This window comes from Carlito syrichta, unplaced genomic scaffold, assembly GCF_000164805.1.
Source record: "Carlito syrichta isolate Samal-C Ts95f unplaced genomic scaffold, Tarsius_syrichta-2.0.1 Scaffold123424, whole genome shotgun sequence".
Taxonomy (NCBI): Eukaryota; Metazoa; Chordata; class Mammalia; order Primates; family Tarsiidae; genus Carlito; species Carlito syrichta.
In genome coordinates this window covers 99,321-117,193 of record NW_007067520.1, presented here as the reverse complement: position 1 = coordinate 117,193, position 17,873 = coordinate 99,321, and the positions used below count along the sequence as shown (strand labels likewise).

The window sequence follows — 17,873 nt, the reverse complement described above, 5'->3', positions numbered from 1 at the left end:
GTCAGTCATTTTCGTATAGTATTGCATTGGATGTTTAAGGTCCATTATATGAGTGAGAACATGTGATACTCGGATCTTTGTTTCTGTGAGAGGTCACTCAGTATTATAGACTCTAGTTCCATCCAGGTTGCTGCGAAATTCATGATTTTGTTCTTTTTTATGGCTGCGTAGTATTCCATCGTGTATATGTACCACATTTTTTTAATCCAGTCCTCTTTTGATGGGCAGCATGGCTGTTTCCAGGTTCTTGCTATTGTGAACAATGCTGCGATAAACATGCATGTGCAGGTATCTTTTTTATAGAGTGATTTGTGTTCTTCAGGATATATTCCCAGTAGGGGGATTGCGGGGTCATATGGGAGGTTGGTATTTAGAGCTTTTAAGAATCGCAAGGTCTTAACTCTCTTCAATTCTGTGAAGGTCTGAGAGAGGTGAGGAAGCTGCAGAGGAAAAGTCTGAAACTTACAGAGGTTGATTCACGAGGTTTAAGGAAAAAAGGGGGTCTCTACAACATAAGAGTGCAAGGTGAAACTAGAAGGGTTGATGTAGAAGCTGCAGCAAGTTGTCCAGAAGAACTAGGTGAGATCATTGATGGTGACTACACTCAACAACAGATTTTCAATGTAGACAACACAGCCTTCTGTTGGAAGAAGATGCCAACTAGGACTTTCATGGCTACTGAGGTATTATGTTTTTAGACATAATGCTATTGCACATTGAATAGTGTAATAAACATTTTGTAAGGCTATAGCTGCCATAGGTCAATGCCTGGCTCCAAAACTTCAAAGACAGGCTGACTCTTTTGTTAGGGGCTGATGATTTTAAGTTGAAATCAGTGATCATTTACCATTCCAAAAATCCAATGGGCCTTAGGGATTATGCTAAATCTACTCTTCCTGTGTGCCATCAATGGAAAACAAAACCGGGATGACAGCATATCTGTTAACAGAATAATTCACTGAATATTTTAAGACCACTGTTGAGAATTACTGCTCAGAAAAAAAGAATTCTTTCGAAATATTACTGCCCATTGATGATGTACCTGGTCACTCTAGAGCTCTGATGGAGATGTGCAAAGAGTTTCATGTATTTTCATGCCTGCTAGTGCAACGTCCATTCTGTAGCCCATGGATCAAGGAGTCATTTAGACTTTCAAGTCTTAGTATTTAAGAAATACATTTTGTTAAGCCAGACATGGTAGTGTGCATCTGTAATTTCAGCTATGTGGAAGGCTGAGGCAGAAGGATTGCCTGAGCCCAGCAGGTTGGGACTGCTGTGGCCGTGAGCATGCCACTGCACTCCAGTCTGGGCGACAGAGTGAGACTCCAACTCAAAATCAGAAAGAAAGAAAGGAAGGAAGAAAGGAAGGAAGGAAGGAAGGAAGTAAGAAAGAAAGGAAGGAAGGACGGAAGAAAGAACACTTTGTAAGGCTATAGTTGCCATAGGTTGATTTCCCTGATGGATCTGGCCAAAGTAAGTTGAAATCTGGGGAAGGATTCATTATTCTAGATGCTGTTAAGAACACTCATGATTCATGGGAGGAGGTCAAAATATCAACATTAACAGTAGTTTGGAAGATGCTGATTCCAACTCTCATGGATGACTTTGAGGAGTTAAAGCCTTCAGTGGAGGAAGACACTGCAGATGTGATGGAAATAGTAGAACTAGAATTAGAAGTGGGACCTGAAGATGTAACTTAATTTTTGCAGTGTCTCTTGGACGGTGCTGGTCCATGCCCTCCCCCTGTGTGCCTCATGGCTGTGCCTCAGAAAATTGAGAAAATCAAGGACTTTCTGCTTACTACTCAGCAGAAGGATGCTAAATCTGTCAAGATCAAGAAAAACAAGGATAATGTGAAGTTTAAAGTTCGATGCAGCAGGTACCTGTATAACTTGGTCATCACAGATAAAAAGAAGGCTCAGAAATTGAAGCAGTCCCTGCCCCCAGGTCTGGTGGTGAAGCAACTGAAATGAACCAATTAAAATTCAAAAAAAAAATGGTTGTAATTTCATGATAAAATGTGAATGAATGAGAAGTTGGTTCTTATGGATGAACAAAGAAACGTTTACTGAGATGGAATCTACTCCTGGTGAAGATGCTGTGAACATTGCTGAAATGACAACACAAGATTTAGAATATCATGTAACTTAGTTGATAAAGCAATGCTTTATCATTATTGAGAGGATTGATTCTGATTTTGAAAGAAGTTCTACTGTGGGCAAAATGCAATCAACCAGAATCACATGCTACAGAGAAAATTTTCTGTGAAAAGAAGAGTCAATTGATGTGGCAAACTTTACTGTTGTCTTATTTTTAAAGATTGCCATAGCCACCCCAGCCTTCAGCAACCAACACCCGGATAAGTCAGCAGCCATTCCCATCGAGGCAAGACTGTCCACCAGTGAAAAGATTATGACTTGCAGAAGGCTCAGGTGATTGTTAGCACTTTTTAGCAATAAAATATTTGAAAATTAAGTTGGGTACATTGTTTTTAGACATAATACTATTGCACATTGAATAGTGTAAGCATAACTTTTATATGTACCAAAAAATTCATGTGACTTGCTTTATTGCAATATTCATTTTATTTTATTTATTTTTTGAGTTGGAGTCTCACTCTGTTGCCCAGACTGGAGTGCAATGACATACTCCTGGCCACCACAGCATCGACCTACTGGGCTCAGGTGATCCTTCTGCCTCAGCCTCCAAGTAGCCGGAACCACAGGTGCACGCTACCATGCCCGGCTAATTTTTTGATTTATTGTAGAGATGAGGTTTCGCCAAGTTGCTTGGGTGGGTCTTGAGCCTGCGGGCTCAGACAATCCACTCACTTCGGCCTCCCAAAGTGCTGGGATTACAGGGTGAGGCACCAAGCCTGGCCCAATATTCGTTTTATTGTGTTGGTCTGGAACCAAACTTGCAGTATCTCCAAGGAATTGATTGGAAAGGGTTTGCATTTTCCTTCACTGGCTCACCCATTAGATATGAGAATAGGAGCTGGGCATGATGGTTCACGTTTGTAATCTCAGTACTTTGGGAGGTTGAGGTGAGAAGATTGCTTGAGGCCAAGAGTTCGAGAGCAGCCTGGGCAACATAATGAGACTTCATCTCTACAAAAAAACAAAAGGTGATGATATAATAGATCAGTTTTCTTGGATGCAAGGACCCTGGTGTTGGCCACTGAACTGTGTTTGTGCTATTTCTACCCTCCTCTCCCATCTAGCCTTTCTGGATTCCCTTAGTAACTAGTACATTTATCTTTCTATTTTATTACTCTTAATGTTTGCTAGTTCCAGAGGTCTATGGAGCATATTCTTTGAGGAATTGGGTATAACATGAGCAAAGGAAGTAAAAGGAAAAAGTCCCACAGGAAAGGCAGTGCCTAGGAGGGAAGAATCTGGGTGTGGATGCCTCCACCCCGCGTCCTTGGGCTCTTTCCTGTCCTTTGAATAGACAGAGTGGCAGCAGGAAGTAAACAGGGGTCATGGGTTTGGGGTCAGAGGATCTGTTTTCAGGTCTGGAGTTAGCCTCTTAAAGGCTGTGTGAGGTTGGCATCATCCCCAAACTTTTTCCTGCATCTGTGAAATGGGAGGTGGGGTCAGAGGAGCTCTGCGGGCCCTTTTAGTCTTAATACTCATTGTAATATGTTATTGACTTGACCACATTCCAGGTGCTATTCTAAGAACTATATGGCTTCACCTAATGCTTATAGCTAAACTCTGAGGCATTACTATTCTCATGTGAAAGATGAGGACACAGAAAGATTGACTTTTTGCCCAAGGTCTCATGGCTCAAAAGTGGAGGAGTCAGAATTGGAACCAGACAGTAACTGAATGAATGAATGACACTCAGGTCTCAGGGCACCCTTCTAGCCTCCACTTCATCATTTATGTCTTAGGAATGATTCCTTTTCTATCAACATCATTTCCCTCCTCCTACCTCTTCTGTTTAGGCTTCTTGGGGGCATTTTTTTTACTACATACCCCTTCTCTCTTTCACCCACATTCCTATCTCCATGTTCCTCTTGTTACTTATTTCCAACTTGTTCCCCTCATCCTCTAACCTGATTCACCCTTTTGTCTTCTGAACAGCGGATCACAGGCTCCCAGTTCTCCCCCAGGCTCCAGTATTTCGGACAGTCACTGAGCGGGGGTCAGGACCTCACCCAGGATGGACTGGTGGACCTGGCTGTGGGAGTCCAGGGGCACGTGCTGCTGCTCAGGTGAGAGCAACTTTCCCCGTGTGGTCTTAGGTTGTGCTCCCAGAAGCCAAGGGCTTGTCCTCAGCTCAGTGTTCTGCCCACAGGACCAGACCCATCCTCAGGGTGTGGGTGAACATAGACTTCACACCAGCAGAGATCACCAGGTCTGTGTTTGAGTGTCAGGAGCAGGTGGTCTCTGTCCAGACACTCAGCGATGCTGCTGTCTGCCTTTATATTTACGCAAGTCCCAAGAACCAGTTCGGTGAGTCCTTTCCCTCTGATCCAGGACACCCTGACCTGTGGAGTCCCCTAGCTCTGCATTGTCCCTTGCCCATCTGAGAAGTTCCTAGCTCTCTCAATACTCCTCATTCCTGCTTTCCCCTATAGGTGGCCTCCAAAGCTCTGTGACTTTTGACTTGACCCTTGACCCTGGCCGCCGGAATCCCCGTGCCATTTTTGAGGAAACAAAGACCCGGACTCTGACTCGAGTCCGAATCCTTGGACTGGACCAGCACTGTGAAGCTGTGAGGTTGCTGCTTCCGGTGAGTCTTGTGGATGGGTGTGGGTGGAGGCCATGCTGAGGATGGCAGCAGGATGGGCAGGGAAAAAGAGCAGGCCATATTCTGGCCCCCCTCACCCCCCGTGGCTCAGCCCAGCACAACACCCGGCATGCAGGGGGTGCCTAATACATGTTTGCCATATGAGTGAGTGAGTAAATCAATGAACGAGGTTGGCTGCAACTGCCAGCAGTCATACAGCTGGATTTCAGGAAAGAGAATTTGGCTACTTGAGAGAAAAATGGCACTTCAGGCTGGGATTCTTTCAATAATTCATTGGACATGTATTTATCAAGCCACTCCTCTGAGACAGGACCCGTCCCATGGGCCAGGGAAATAGTAGTGGACAAAACAGCTATTGCCCATGGGGAGCTCTGGGGATAAGACAAAACAAACAAATAAAAAAACCCATAAGTTTCTAGACAATAGATGTCAGGTAATGATAAATGCTATTAAAAAAAAGACAAGACCAGAGAAGAGAACAGAGGATGTCATGAGGGCCTCTTGCAGGAGGTGAAATTTGAGAAAACATGGAAGAGGGAGCCGTGTGGGAGGCTGGGGAAGGTCTCTACTTGGCAGGATAAGAAGAGTGGACATTATGGAGCGCAGGCAGGGGTTGCTGTTGCCCCATTTTACAGATGATGAGATGCCCCAGTTAGTACTCTGAATGGGTGTTTTCTTTAACCTCCACTTTCTTCTATGTCTGAGCTCTAGGCCTGTGTGGAGGACTCTGTGACCCCTGTCATCTTGCGTCTCAACTTCACTCTGGTGGGTGAGCCCATGCCTTCCTTCAGAAACCTCCGACCTATGCTGGCTGCAGACACTCAGAGATACTTCACGGCCTCTGTGAGTCCTGCTGTTGGGGCCTCCCAGAAGGGTTGGACATCTTGGGCTATGGGTCTTGGGGAAAACCCTGCATTGCCTTTCCGCTCAGCTCCCCTTTGAGAAGAACTGTGGAGCTGACCACATCTGCCAGGATGACCTCAGCATCTCCTTTGGCTTCTCAGGGTGAGCTTCCACCCCTTAGACCTACCCTGGTACCCCAGCCTCCTTCCTGGAACCTGAGACTACTGCCCTGGCTCTCCCTAACACCGCCACCATGTACTCTGAACCTAGGTGTCCTGTCCCCTGTCTTCCACAACCCCACCCCATTTTATCCCCAGACCATGTCTATGCTCAGTCACAGAATCATCTCCTCCCCCTCCCCCTGACACCCAGCTTGAAGACCCTGGTGGTGGGGAGTACCCTGGAGCTGAATGGAGAGGTGATAGTGAGGAATGATGGTGAAGACTCCTATGGAACCACAGTTACCTTCTTCTACCCGGCAGGGTTGTCCTATCGCTGTGTGGCAGAGGGTCAGGTATTCTCTCTGGGGAAGGAAGAGGTGGCAGGGCTGGAAACCAACATAGACTCCTATGTGGATTCAAAGCCTGGGCTGGGCTGTCATTGCTTAGCAGCCTCTAGCATGCCAAGAGGTCTGGGCTGGTCATGGATGTGGTTGTGCTATCTGGGGCTCTCCTCGGCTCATGCAGTGTTCAGCTTTGCACATCACATTTTAGGGACACTGACTATCAGGAGTGAGTTCCTGAGAAGCCACTAATGTGGAGAGAGAGGGGATTCTGCTTTACATTTATTTGTATTCCAAATCATGTCAACATTCCTCTTTTAAGGGAAAACACCCTACAGCCTTCAAACATTTTAAAACATTATTCTGTAGAAGAAAGAGATTGGATTTATTGGTACACCTGGGCCTCATTCTATAAAGGGCTGGATAGCAGATATTTCAGTTTTATGGGCCATATGGTCTCTGTCACAGCTGTGCAATTCTGCTGTTATGGAGTGAATTGACAGCAGCCATTGACTTGAATGAGTGTATGAATGAGCGTAGTTGTGATCCAATAAAACTTTATTTATAAAAATAGGTGGTGGGTTATCATTTGCCAATCTCTACTCTAGAAGACAGAGCTAAGACCACAAGGAGTCAAAGAGAACGGTTTGAGTGTGTCCCCCAAAGTTCATGTGTTGGAAACTTTATCTTCAGTGCAACTGTGTTAAAAGGTGGGACCTTTAAGGCATGATTAGATTATGAGAGCTCTGCTTCAAGAATGGATTGATATCATTATCTCAGGAGTGAGTTAATTATTTTGGGAATGAATCTCTGATCAAAGAATGAATTTGGCCCCCTTTCCTACTCTTGCACATGCTGTCTTGCCATTCTGCCTTCTATTGTGGAATGGTGAGCACAAAGGCCCTCACCAGATACTGGTGCTATGCTCTTGAAATTTCCAACCTTCAGAACCACAAAGGTCCTATTGTTTATAAATTACTCGGCCGGGTGTGGTGACTCAAGCCTGTGATCCCAGCACTTTGGATGACTGAAGAGAGAGGATTGCATGAGTCCAGGGTTTCGAGACCAACCTGGGAAACTCAGTGAGACTCAAAAAATTAGCTGGGCATGATATTGTGTGCCTGTAGTTCCAGCTACTTGGAAGACTGAGGTGGAAGTATCACCTGAGCCCAACAGGTTGATGTTGCAGTGGCTGTGAGTGTGCCACTGCACTCCAGCCTGGGTGACAGTGTGAGACTCTGACCAAAAAAACAAAAACCAAAAAAACAAAAAACACACAAATTAACCAGTCTGTGGTAATCTGTTACAGCAGCAGATAAAAGACTAAGTCACACTCTGTATTCCTAAGGAGTGGGGCCATCTTTGGTGGCCCGATGCTATTATCATATCTAATGAAATAAATGATTCTTTGGTATTTAGACCATAGTCAAATTTTCCTAATTTGTCTTAAAAATATCTTCTTACTCCTGGTTTACTTGAAACAAAGTCTAAATTAGGTCCATACATTATTTTTTGTTGTTATATCTGCTATGTCTCTTTTAGTCTAATAGTCCGAAAAAGAGCATAGTCTGATTAATGTATGAAAGAACACACTAGGAAAGGTAATCTCTAGCATGTGAGAGGTCATCACTTGTTGTTGAAAGGCTCCTAGACATATCAAGCAAATGCAATGTGTGGACCTTTGTTGGATATTGATTTTAACAAATGAGCTAGAAAATAACAATTTTGGAGGCAATCTAAGGAAATGGAATACGATCTGTATATTAAGTAGTTATTGCTAATTTTGTTGGGTATGATTTGTTAGGTCTTGTGGTTATGTTAAACAATACCCTTATCTGTTGACTATACACTGAATTATTTCTGGATGAAAAAATATGATGTCTGGGATGTGTTTTAAACTATCCAGAGAAAAAAGTGGAGAACAATTGAATGAAACAAAAGTAGAAAAATGTTAGTAACTTAAATTGAGTGGTAGGTACATGGGGGTTGATACTCTCTACTTTTGAATATGTTTGAAAATTTCCATAATAAAAGGCCTTTAAAAAAAACATATAAGAAAAAAGGGGAATTTTAAAGTAAATTTGAGATTTCTACTTTGGGAGGAAGTTTGACCAGATAGTGTCTGAGGAGCCTTTTAAAACATAACCTTAAGATAAATTCCAGGAAACTTCGTCACTACTTCATGGAGACTCTTTGAAGTACTAACAAATACTCGTCTGCCTTTATTTGACCACCATTGTCTAGAAACAGCTGCAGCCGCGCTCCCTGGGCCTCACATGTGATAGTGTCCTGACTCGGAGCCAGAGTACCTGGAGCACCAGGTGTAGCATCAGCCACCTCATCTTCCGTGGGGGCACCGAGGTCAGCCTGGCTTCTGCCCACACCCTACTTCCCTGCCCTAACTGTTTTACTCCTCCATGGCCTCCTGATCTCCCCTGTTCCTGCTCCTCTTCCTCAGATCACCTTCTTGACTATCTTTGACGTCTCCCCCAAGGCTGTGCTGGGAGACCGGCTGCTTCTGACAGCCAATGTGAGCAGGTGAGCTAGGTCAGCCCAAGGAGCAGTATCCCCTCATCTCTAGCCTCACATTCCATCCTCCTCCACAGGGGCCCTTGGCAACTGGGTGTCTTCTCTCTCACCAGTGAGAATAATACCCCAAGGACCAGCAAGACCACCTTCCAGATGGAACTCCCTGTGAAGTACGCCGTCTACACCGTGATCAGCAGGTGCCTCACTGAGACCTCAGGAGGGTTCTTCTCTATCACCCTGATGGGTGGTGGTTCTCATCCCGTACAGCAGCAGAACATCTGTGATGTTTTAGGTGTATCATCTTTTTGAGTGGTAGATGATACTGCTAGCAGCACTTATTAATCAACACATGTTTATTGCGGGCTAGTTATGAGTTAAGAAGAATTGTGATACCATTATCATTATATCCTACTTTTCATAGAGATTGCAGGTCTGTGAAGGCTTTCTCAAAAGCGCCAAGGTTCTTTTGGGTTTCCTAGGAGATATGAAACATGTCTTTATTTTCAGTGCTCTTACTGCCTCATTGGGAAGCAAAGTGACCCTGGTCCAAGCCAAAATCTCACCAAGGGTCACTGTGGTTCTGTAACCTGAAGGGGGTGATGTGCTTTCCGGGGGGGGGCGCAGAGCCTCTTATAAGGGGAGACCTCAGCTAAACATTGAAGGGTCACTGCACTGGGCTTGACCAGCAACAATTCTTAAAGGGACCCTTGGCATTTGGACAGGAAATTTCCTTTTCACAAGGAACAAACTTTGACCCCAAAGGGCTTTTATTTTATTTTATTATTATTTGTTGAGTTGGAGTCTTACTCTGTTGCCCAGGTTGGGGCGCTGTGGCATGCTCATACCATCCCAGCATTGACCTGCTGGGCTCAGATTATCCTTACACCTCAGCCTTCCAGGTAGACAGGACTACAGGCACGTGCTACCATGCCCGGCTAATTTTTGATGTATTGTAGAGATGAGGTCTCGCCAAGTTGTCCAGCTGGTCTCGAACCCGCGGGCTTGGAGATCCACTCGTCTCGGCCTCCCAAAGTGCTGGGATCACAGGCTGAGCCACTGAGCCCAGCCGACCCTTAAGGGCTTTTAGAACTCCCTTCCCCTTTGCCCAGTCCCTTGGGGAAGGACAAGGACAGATTAGGGGCCTGTTGCAGAGACTATATCTAAGGGAGAAGCTGGATAAAAAGATAGGAACTTGGCTGGGTGTGGTGGCCCACACCTGTCATCTCAGCACTTTGGGAAGCCGAGGCAGGAGGATTGCCTGAGCCCAAGAGTTTGAGACCAGCCTGGGTGACATAGTGAGACTTCATCTCTACAAAAAAAGAATTAGCTGGGTATGGTGGCATGTGCCTATAATCCCAGCTATCTGGGAGGCTGAGGTCAAAGGATCACCTGAGCCCAGGAGGTCGAGCCTGCAGTGAGCCATGATTGTGTCACTGCACTCCAGCTGGGGTGACAGAATAAGCCCTCAACTCAAAAAAAAAAAAAAAAGATAGGGACCTAAATTGCTGCCCAAGGAGAGTTACATGAGGTGTTTGAAACTAAGAAGGCAAGTGTTTTAGCAGACACTTCCTTTCAACAAATGACTTTCTAGCATGTGCTATATGCCAGGCACAATGCTGTGATTACTTTCCATAAATTTGTTCAACATTCAACAAAGATTTATTAAGTACTTTTCATATGTTATCATAACCAGACATAGACCTCTACCCCTGTGGAGTATGCCTTGTTAGATGCTCTCTTCCTGCCTCGGGTCTTACACCCTCATTTGCACCTGCACACTGGGGGCTCCCAGACAGGTGCATGCTGTGGGCTTACTTGCCAGAGCAGGCACTGGGGTTTTCACACCTCCTTGCAGGGGACCTGCAGGCACGACACTGCATGTGTGACCCTACAGCTCAGTCACACTCTGCAGATGTGACTTTGTGGTTGGAGGCATTCAGAGGGGCTCCCCGAGGCCAAACTGAGGCATTTTTGGGGGGAGTCCCTTGGCAGAGGAGGAATGAAACTTCAGAGTAGAAGTGGTGGGCTGGAATGCGGGCTATGTCTGCAAAAGGAAAGGAACCCGAAGTGTGGAGCAGTGAGGGACAGAGGTGAGACCAGTCACCCATGCGAGGGTCCTGGCTGGCCACTGGGTCTCCAGACTTGGGCTCGAGTGGGCCTCAGAAGGTGTTGTCAAACTGAGACCAGGTGAAGAGTCTGCTGTTGGGCCCTCCCTCACCTCCAAGCCTCCAACCCAGAAAAGCCAAGGAAGCAGGAAAGAAGAGTCTCTGGGGAGGCTTTGGGGGACCAGAAAGGGGTAGCTCGGCAAGTCTTTGGTCTGTAGTATCATCAACCTGTGCTGTGTCCCACATGCTCCCCAGCATCCTGAAAGGAAAGCTGAGGTGCAGGGAGGGTCAGGCCCTGGCCCCTTCTCCCCTGTGGGTCAGTGGCAGGTTCCTGAGCTCTGTTCACTGCACCCCTGCCCCTCTCCTCGGCAACTTTCTCTGCGGGCAGCTTCTGCAAGCATCTTGTACCCATCTTGAAGCATAGCCTGCTCCCTAGACCCTCCTTTATCACAACTGAGCCACAGACCTCATTCCAGCACACCCCAAAGCTTCACTGACCCCTGTCATGCTTCAGCCAGAGCCTGTGCAACTTCACCTCCACCTAATGCCTTTTCTCTCTCCAGCCATGAACAATCCACCAAGTACCTCAACTTCTCAGCTTCGGAAGAGGGGGAAAGCAGTGTGGTCGAGCATAGATACCAGGCAAGGGGTGGGGACTCCAAGTTCAGGCTGGGGCAGGGGTCTGGGAACTGGAGATTGGGGGGTGCTGCATGCTGTGGTAGGGGTTCTGGTCTCACTGCCCTCTGTGCAGGTGAACAACTTGGGACAGAGGGACTTGCCTGTCAGCATCAACTTCTGGGTGCCTGTGGAGCTGAACGGGGCGGCTGTGTGGGTGGAGGCGGAGGTCTCCTCTCCCCAGGTACCCACGGACTGTTTATTTCTCCCCCTTTACCTGATTCCCAGTGTCCCTCATGAATCCTTGATATCCCAAACTGAGACCCTTGTTCTCTCTGTGTCTTCTCCTAGAACCCACCCATTCAGTGCTCTTCAGAGAGAATGGTTCCCTCAGAGTATGACTTCCTGACTCACATTCAGAAGAAACCTGTGCTGGTGAGCAGAGGTCTGGGTTGTTCCCAACTTTAAGCCACATAGCAGAGGAATTTATGTTTTGTTTTTTTTGAGTTGGAGTCTCACTCCGTCACTCAGGCTGGAGTGTAGTGGCACGATCACAGCCACCCCAGCGTCAACCTGCCGGGCTCCGGTGATCCTTCCGCTTCAGACTTCCAAGTAACTGGAATTACAGGCCTGGCTAATTTTTTGATTTATTGTAGAGATGGGTGCTCACCAAGTTGCCCAGGCTGGTCTTGAACTCCTGATCTCAGGCAATCCTCTCACCTTGGCCTCCCAAGTGCTGGGATTACAGGCTTGAGCCACCTACATCCGGCATATCAGAGGAATTTAATCCAGGAATCCATGTTCCGTGTCCATCCTGCTGAACAACCCTCTTGTTTTCAGATGTGGCTACTTCTCTCAAATCACACAGTTTAATTTCGTCTTCTACCTTCAAACTCATCTTTCTCAGCCTGTTGCTACTTCCCCTGTCCCTAGGACTGCTCCGTTGCTGACTGCCTGAGGTTTCGCTGTGACATCCCCACTTTTGGGATCCAGGAGGAACTTAACTTCATTCTGAAGGGCAACCTCAGTTTCAGCTGGGTCAGCCAGGTGTGTAGCCCAATGGAAGAGTCTCTGCCCCAGATTCAGGTGGTACCTGATGCGCCTGTGCCCATCCTCAAGCCAGGATATTTCTGGAACTCTGAGCCTCCCCCAGAACCAATTTCACAGGTTCCCCCTCCCTTTGCAGACACTGCAGAAGAAGGTGTTGGTTGTGAGCATGGCTGAAATCACATTCGACACATCTGTGTATTCCCAGCTTCCAGGACAGGAGGCATTTATGAAAGCCCAGGTAGTGACTGTGTGGTTGGCAGTGGCTGGGTTAGTAAGAGGCCTTCTGATTTCAATCTGTGATGCTGGATGGGGGATTTGTGAGGCTAGAAGGAGACAGGATGTAGGTGTCTGGGCAGGACAGTTGTTCCTAAGCTCATGGCTTCTTCTGCATCTTACCCCTTGGAGCTAGGTCTAGAGGGAAAAGGGAGGGATTTAAAGGTTGGGGAACCTGGGAGGAGTCTGGGACAGCAAGAGGCCTGACACTTTCTGATGGGATCACCTCCACTTCAGACAAAGACGGTAGTGGAGAAGTATGAAGTCCATAATCCCATCCCCCTCATCGTGGGCAGCTCTGTGGGAGGTCTGCTGCTGCTGGCTCTCATCACAGCCATACTATATAAGGTGAGGGTTTTATCCTACTCTTGACACCCAGCATTGGTCGCACTCTTTCTATAGTGTAAGAAAGAGCTCACTTTTAGGTTAGATACGCATTCTCGCTAGGTCACTTCATGTGAAAAACTTCCTCCTATTTATGATATCAGTAGTCCCCAGTCATCCCACCATGTGCGCCTTCCTCTGTGATTCTCACACTTTCTCTAGTCTCTCTCCCTTTCTTTTCCCTTCTTCTCCACCCTTGACAACAAATTATAATATAAAAGTACAGACTTGGGTTTGAATGTTGGCACCACCATGGATTCTTTCTTTCTTCAATCACAAGTGCTTGTTCCACTTCCAGGTCTTGATTTTTCAATGGAAGGTGAATCTGCCCAGCTCATAGAATTTTTGCACAATGTGTACAAAGTTCCTAGTGCATGCTTTGAACACAGTAGGGATTCCCAAAATAGTGATCCCTCCTTCCCTCCCAGTCATCTCTTTCCCTCTCTTCTGCTGGGTGGACTTCCTGATTTTTTCTTCTTTCTCTCCCACAGGTTGGCTTCTTCAAGCGTCAGTACAAGGAAATGATAGAGGAAGCAAACGAACAAATTGCCTCAGAAAAGGGGACAGCAGACCCTCAAGTAGCCCAGTGAGAAACTGCCTCCTGTCTCCCTGAGAGGGCTCCCAGTTCTCTTACTCTCACCTGAGTCAAGCCCAAGGGGAAGAAACATTCCACCTGAAGGAGGCTGGGATCAGTCTGCTTTCTCTCTTTGGGAAAATGCAGTGTATCTGCACAAAGCGTCTTGCTAGGGAAAGGCCATTTGTCTTGTCAAAGTTCCAACTTTGGATCCCTGCCACATCCCCCAGAGGACTTGACTTGGAATTTCTACCTAGAAATACGTGAACAATAGCCCCACACCCCACTAGCCACAAATGATCTTTCTAAAATATGGTACTAAATACGCCATTGACCCTCATCCATCTCCAGTGGCTCCCAATTACTCTTGGGGCAATATCTGACCTCTTCAGCTTCATGTTAGACATCCCATTCCATTTCCAGAAGGTCAGCTTCAGAGCACACAGCATGAGAGGCTCTGTGCCTCCTTGTTATCCTCATTTCTAGTAAAATACTGTCAGCATTAGCTGTTTGCTTTGTTTTGGGGCTCTCAGTCCAGGTTTCTAAGACTGAATTGGGAGCGCAACGCCTGCACATTGGAATTTGCAAAGCTGACTTCCGACATTGGTTAACATTGCTGGCTGAAAGCGAGGGGGGTCCCTTCTGGGGGGATGTTGTCCCAATGCTACTGCAGCTCAAGGGTCAGAAGAGGCCCAGGACACTCCATTTTTTGAGGCTCCAAATATGGGAAATGAAGAAATGCCAGAACATGTTTATGAAAGATGTGTATTTCAAATGTTTGCATTACTAAGTTGAAACATACATATGATTTCTCACAGAAATAAAGATCTGAGTATCACATGTTCTCACTCATAAGTATACCTTGAACAACTATCGTAATACTATAAGAAAAGGATTGACAGTTGTGGGAAACCATGGGGTGGGGACAGGGAGGGGAAGGGAGGTGGGATTAACGGTAGTCAATATCTGTCTGGGGACGGGGAGGCGGGCACAACTCATCAACAAGGGTACCTGCACAATGTATATTTGTATACCTAACCCTTAACTGTACCCCACAATTTTAAAATAAAAAATATGTTAAAAAACATGCATAAAAAGATGTATGTTGTATATTTTGGGGCAATATGTCAAAGGGATAAAATTAATTATTTTGTGGATGTAAGACTTGGACAGTGACCCCCATGGGGTCCCTTTGCCATGGTGGATCCTGGCCAGCCCTGAAGCCTGGGGGTCAGGACAAGACAGTTAACCAGAGTGGGGTCACAAATATCCTTATACTGGGGGTAACTTGACTTCTTAGTTTACTCATCTATTCTCAAGGCAGTTGCTGATAGGAAGCTGGTGGAACTGTTGGGTGGAAGGGTGGGCCTAGGACAGAGAAGGGAAAACATCCCCCAGGGTGCCCAGAGTTTGAGGAGCTTCTCCTACAGCTGCTGCAGAGTCAGCCTTGGCAGCTTCTACACTGGGCCTGGGAGGAAGATGCTTTCGTGGCAATGTGTGGTCTCTGCAAGTATTTGATTATCTAATTGCCTTTTGTCCCTATTTTTCTCTAAAAATGAGTGGAAAACAAAAAACTTTTGCTGAGGCAAGTAACAATACAAGTGAGGCAAAGTTGGAGGGTTTTATGGTTGCTGAAATCAGCAAAATGTTAGTCTCAAGCACTACTTGTGGAAAGAAGTCCAAAATAAAAGATTATGTATGAAATGTGATACCACTCAACATTGTGTCCAAGAGGTGTGGTGAAGATGGAAGAAATGAAAAGATATTAAAAATTTTGGGTTACAGAGAGTCATCAAAAAGTTATTTTGTGCTTCCTCAAAGAGAAGTTCACAGACCCACAGAATGAATGATGGGGCAGTATAATGCCTGCTACATACTCCTCCACACAAAAGTGGGTAGGCTGTTAATCAACTTGATCTTGACAGTCTTTTGCAAGATAAGTCAGCCTCAGAGTTAGCGATCACAGCCCATGGTCCAGTTCCCTACAGTGGCATCATCAACATGTAACAATTGCTTCTGTCCATCAAACATCAGTTAAATAAATTGATGCAAACTTTTTGTGTAGAAACTATTTTATATTGTGTATACTTGACATTTAATCCATATTTTAAGTGTTTTAAATAACTGTCACTTATATACACAAAGTAATTTATGCTATAGGTAGGCGTCATGTCATCTATTTTAACCTTCAAAGTTTATCCCTGGGCTTTTATTATTTATTTATTTTTTTTGAGTTGGAGTCTCACTCGGTTGCCCAGACTAGAGAGCAGTGGCCGCTCCCGGCCACCGCAGCCTCGACCTGCTGGGCTCCGGCGATCCTTCCACCTCAGCCTTCCGAGTAGCTGGAATTACAGGCATGCGCTACCACGCCCGGCTGATTTTTTGATTTATTGTAGAGATGAGGTCTCGCCGCCCAGGAGGGTCTTGAACCCGCGGGTTCAGGCAATCCACTCACCTCCGCCTCCCAAAGTCACAGGATTACAGGCTGAGCCACCGAGCCCGGCTATCCCTAGGCTTTTATATGTAGGACCTTTTTCATGTTTCTAAGAAACATTTATTTATTTATGTTTAATTGTAGAATATTCCAAACACACAGAAAATAAATAACAATGGCTCATTTATCTATCCCTTCCCCTTTAACAAACGTTAAAATATTAAGAGTAAAATACTAAATTTAACAATTGTTGAGAATTCCCTCCTCACCCTACCAGACGCAATCAGTCTTCTTCTTTTTTTTTAAAATTTATGCAGAGAACAGGATTATTTGGCTCATGGTTCTGCAGACTGTACAAGAAGCATAGTGAGCATAGTGACAACCTCTGCTTCTGGTGAGGCCTCAGGAAGCTTACAATCATGGCAGAAGGGGAAGGGGGAGCTGGTTGGTCACATGGTGATAGAGCAGGAGAGAGGGGAGGAGGTGGCAGGCTTTAAAAAAAAATTTTATTATTGGAATGTGTGGTACAAGTGAGGATTAACTACATAAGTAAGACTGCATGCAGTTGAAGTTTGGGCTTCTAATTGGCCCTCACTCTTCCTGGTAAGGAACCAGGTGCTCTTTGTGTTGTCATGTGCTCTCCACCCTCTCCCCTCCCTTCCTCCCCTAGCAGTGCCCAGTGACGGCTGATCCCTCCCTTGTGCTAATGTGACTAACGTTCAAGAACAACTTATGAGTGAGAACATGTGGTATTCAGATCTTTGTTTCTGTGACAGTTCACTCGTGTGATGGTTTCCAGCTCCATCCAATTTGCTGTGAAGTCCATGATTTTGTTCTTTATGGCTGCATAATCCAGTCCACTTTCAATGGGCATTGGGGTTGGTTCCATGTTTTTGCTATCATAAATAGTGTGGCAATAAACATGCATGTGCAGGCATCTTTTTTGTAGAACAGTTTATGTTCCTCTGTGTATATTTCCAGGAAGGAATTTCTAGATCACAATGCTTTCCACAGAGGTTGGACTAGTTTGCACTCCCACCAACAGTGTAGAAGTATTCCCTTTTCTCTGCACCTGCACCAGCATCTGTTGTTTTTTGACTTATTAATGATAGTCATCCTTACTGGAGTTAGGTGGTATCTCATAGTTTGCTTCTAATTTCTCTGATGATTAGAGGTGAACTTGTTTTTCATGTGTCTATTGGCTGCTTGTATGTTGTTGTGTACATCTGTAGGCTGTTCTTATTTATTACTGAGTAGTCATTCCTTGTATGAATTAATTTTTTTTTTTGGAGTTTCACTCTGTCACCTAGGCTGGAGTGTGATGGCACAATCACAGCTCATTGTAACCTCGCCCTCCTGGGCTCAGGAAATCCTCTCACCTCAGCCGCCTGAGTAACTCGAACTACAGGTGTGCACCACCATGTCCAACTAAATTTTTAATTTTTTTTTGTAGAGACATGGACTCGTTATGTTGTCCAGTTTGGTCTCGAACCCTTGGGCTCAAACAATGCTCCCACCTCGGCCTCTCAAAGTGCTGGAATTACAGGTATGAGGCACTGCACATAGCCCCTTGTGTGAGTTTATCATTTTGTTTATCCATTCTCCTCTTGAGGGGATCTGTTTTTTTAAACAACACCCTGGCCTAGCTCCCTCCTCCTGCCTCTCTCCAGGTTCTCTGGGGTGTCTATAACATCTCTTCTGCTTCCTCCTCTTCACTCCTGTGCAGCTCCAGAGAGCCCTGAAGCCCCAGAAAACTGCGAGACCCTGTGGGTACCAACTAGCTCACAAGGCCAGGGGGAGGGT

At 45.9% G+C, this 17,873-nt stretch overlaps 2 protein-coding genes across 2 annotated transcripts in view; both read left to right on the top strand.

The window, feature by feature from the left end:
- ITGAX (integrin subunit alpha X) overlaps positions 1 to 13,652 on the top strand; it is a gene marked incomplete at its 5' end in the record, with an annotated part of 27,659 nt that extends 14,007 nt beyond the window's left edge. Inside the window, 16 exons of the mRNA XM_008048418.2 lie at positions 4,092 to 4,222; positions 4,306 to 4,463; positions 4,589 to 4,743; positions 5,473 to 5,604; positions 5,693 to 5,766; positions 5,977 to 6,118; positions 8,351 to 8,467; positions 8,565 to 8,644; positions 8,749 to 8,832; positions 11,304 to 11,382; positions 11,492 to 11,599; positions 11,707 to 11,790; positions 12,289 to 12,402; positions 12,542 to 12,643; positions 12,916 to 13,026; positions 13,554 to 13,652. Coding sequence (XP_008046609.2) covers positions 4,092 to 4,222; positions 4,306 to 4,463; positions 4,589 to 4,743; positions 5,473 to 5,604; positions 5,693 to 5,766; positions 5,977 to 6,118; positions 8,351 to 8,467; positions 8,565 to 8,644; positions 8,749 to 8,832; positions 11,304 to 11,382; positions 11,492 to 11,599; positions 11,707 to 11,790; positions 12,289 to 12,402; positions 12,542 to 12,643; positions 12,916 to 13,026; positions 13,554 to 13,652 — 1,770 coding nt within the window. The remainder of the gene's footprint in view (positions 1 to 4,091; positions 4,223 to 4,305; positions 4,464 to 4,588; positions 4,744 to 5,472; positions 5,605 to 5,692; positions 5,767 to 5,976; positions 6,119 to 8,350; positions 8,468 to 8,564; positions 8,645 to 8,748; positions 8,833 to 11,303; positions 11,383 to 11,491; positions 11,600 to 11,706; positions 11,791 to 12,288; positions 12,403 to 12,541; positions 12,644 to 12,915; positions 13,027 to 13,553) is intronic.
- LOC103249795 (60S ribosomal protein L38) lies at positions 1,755 to 1,973 on the top strand. Its single transcript, XM_008048417.1, has one exon. The coding sequence runs from the start codon at positions 1,755 to 1,757 to the stop codon at positions 1,971 to 1,973; it is 219 nt and encodes a 72-aa protein (XP_008046608.1).
- Positions 13,653 to 17,873: the final 4,221 nt, after the last annotated feature.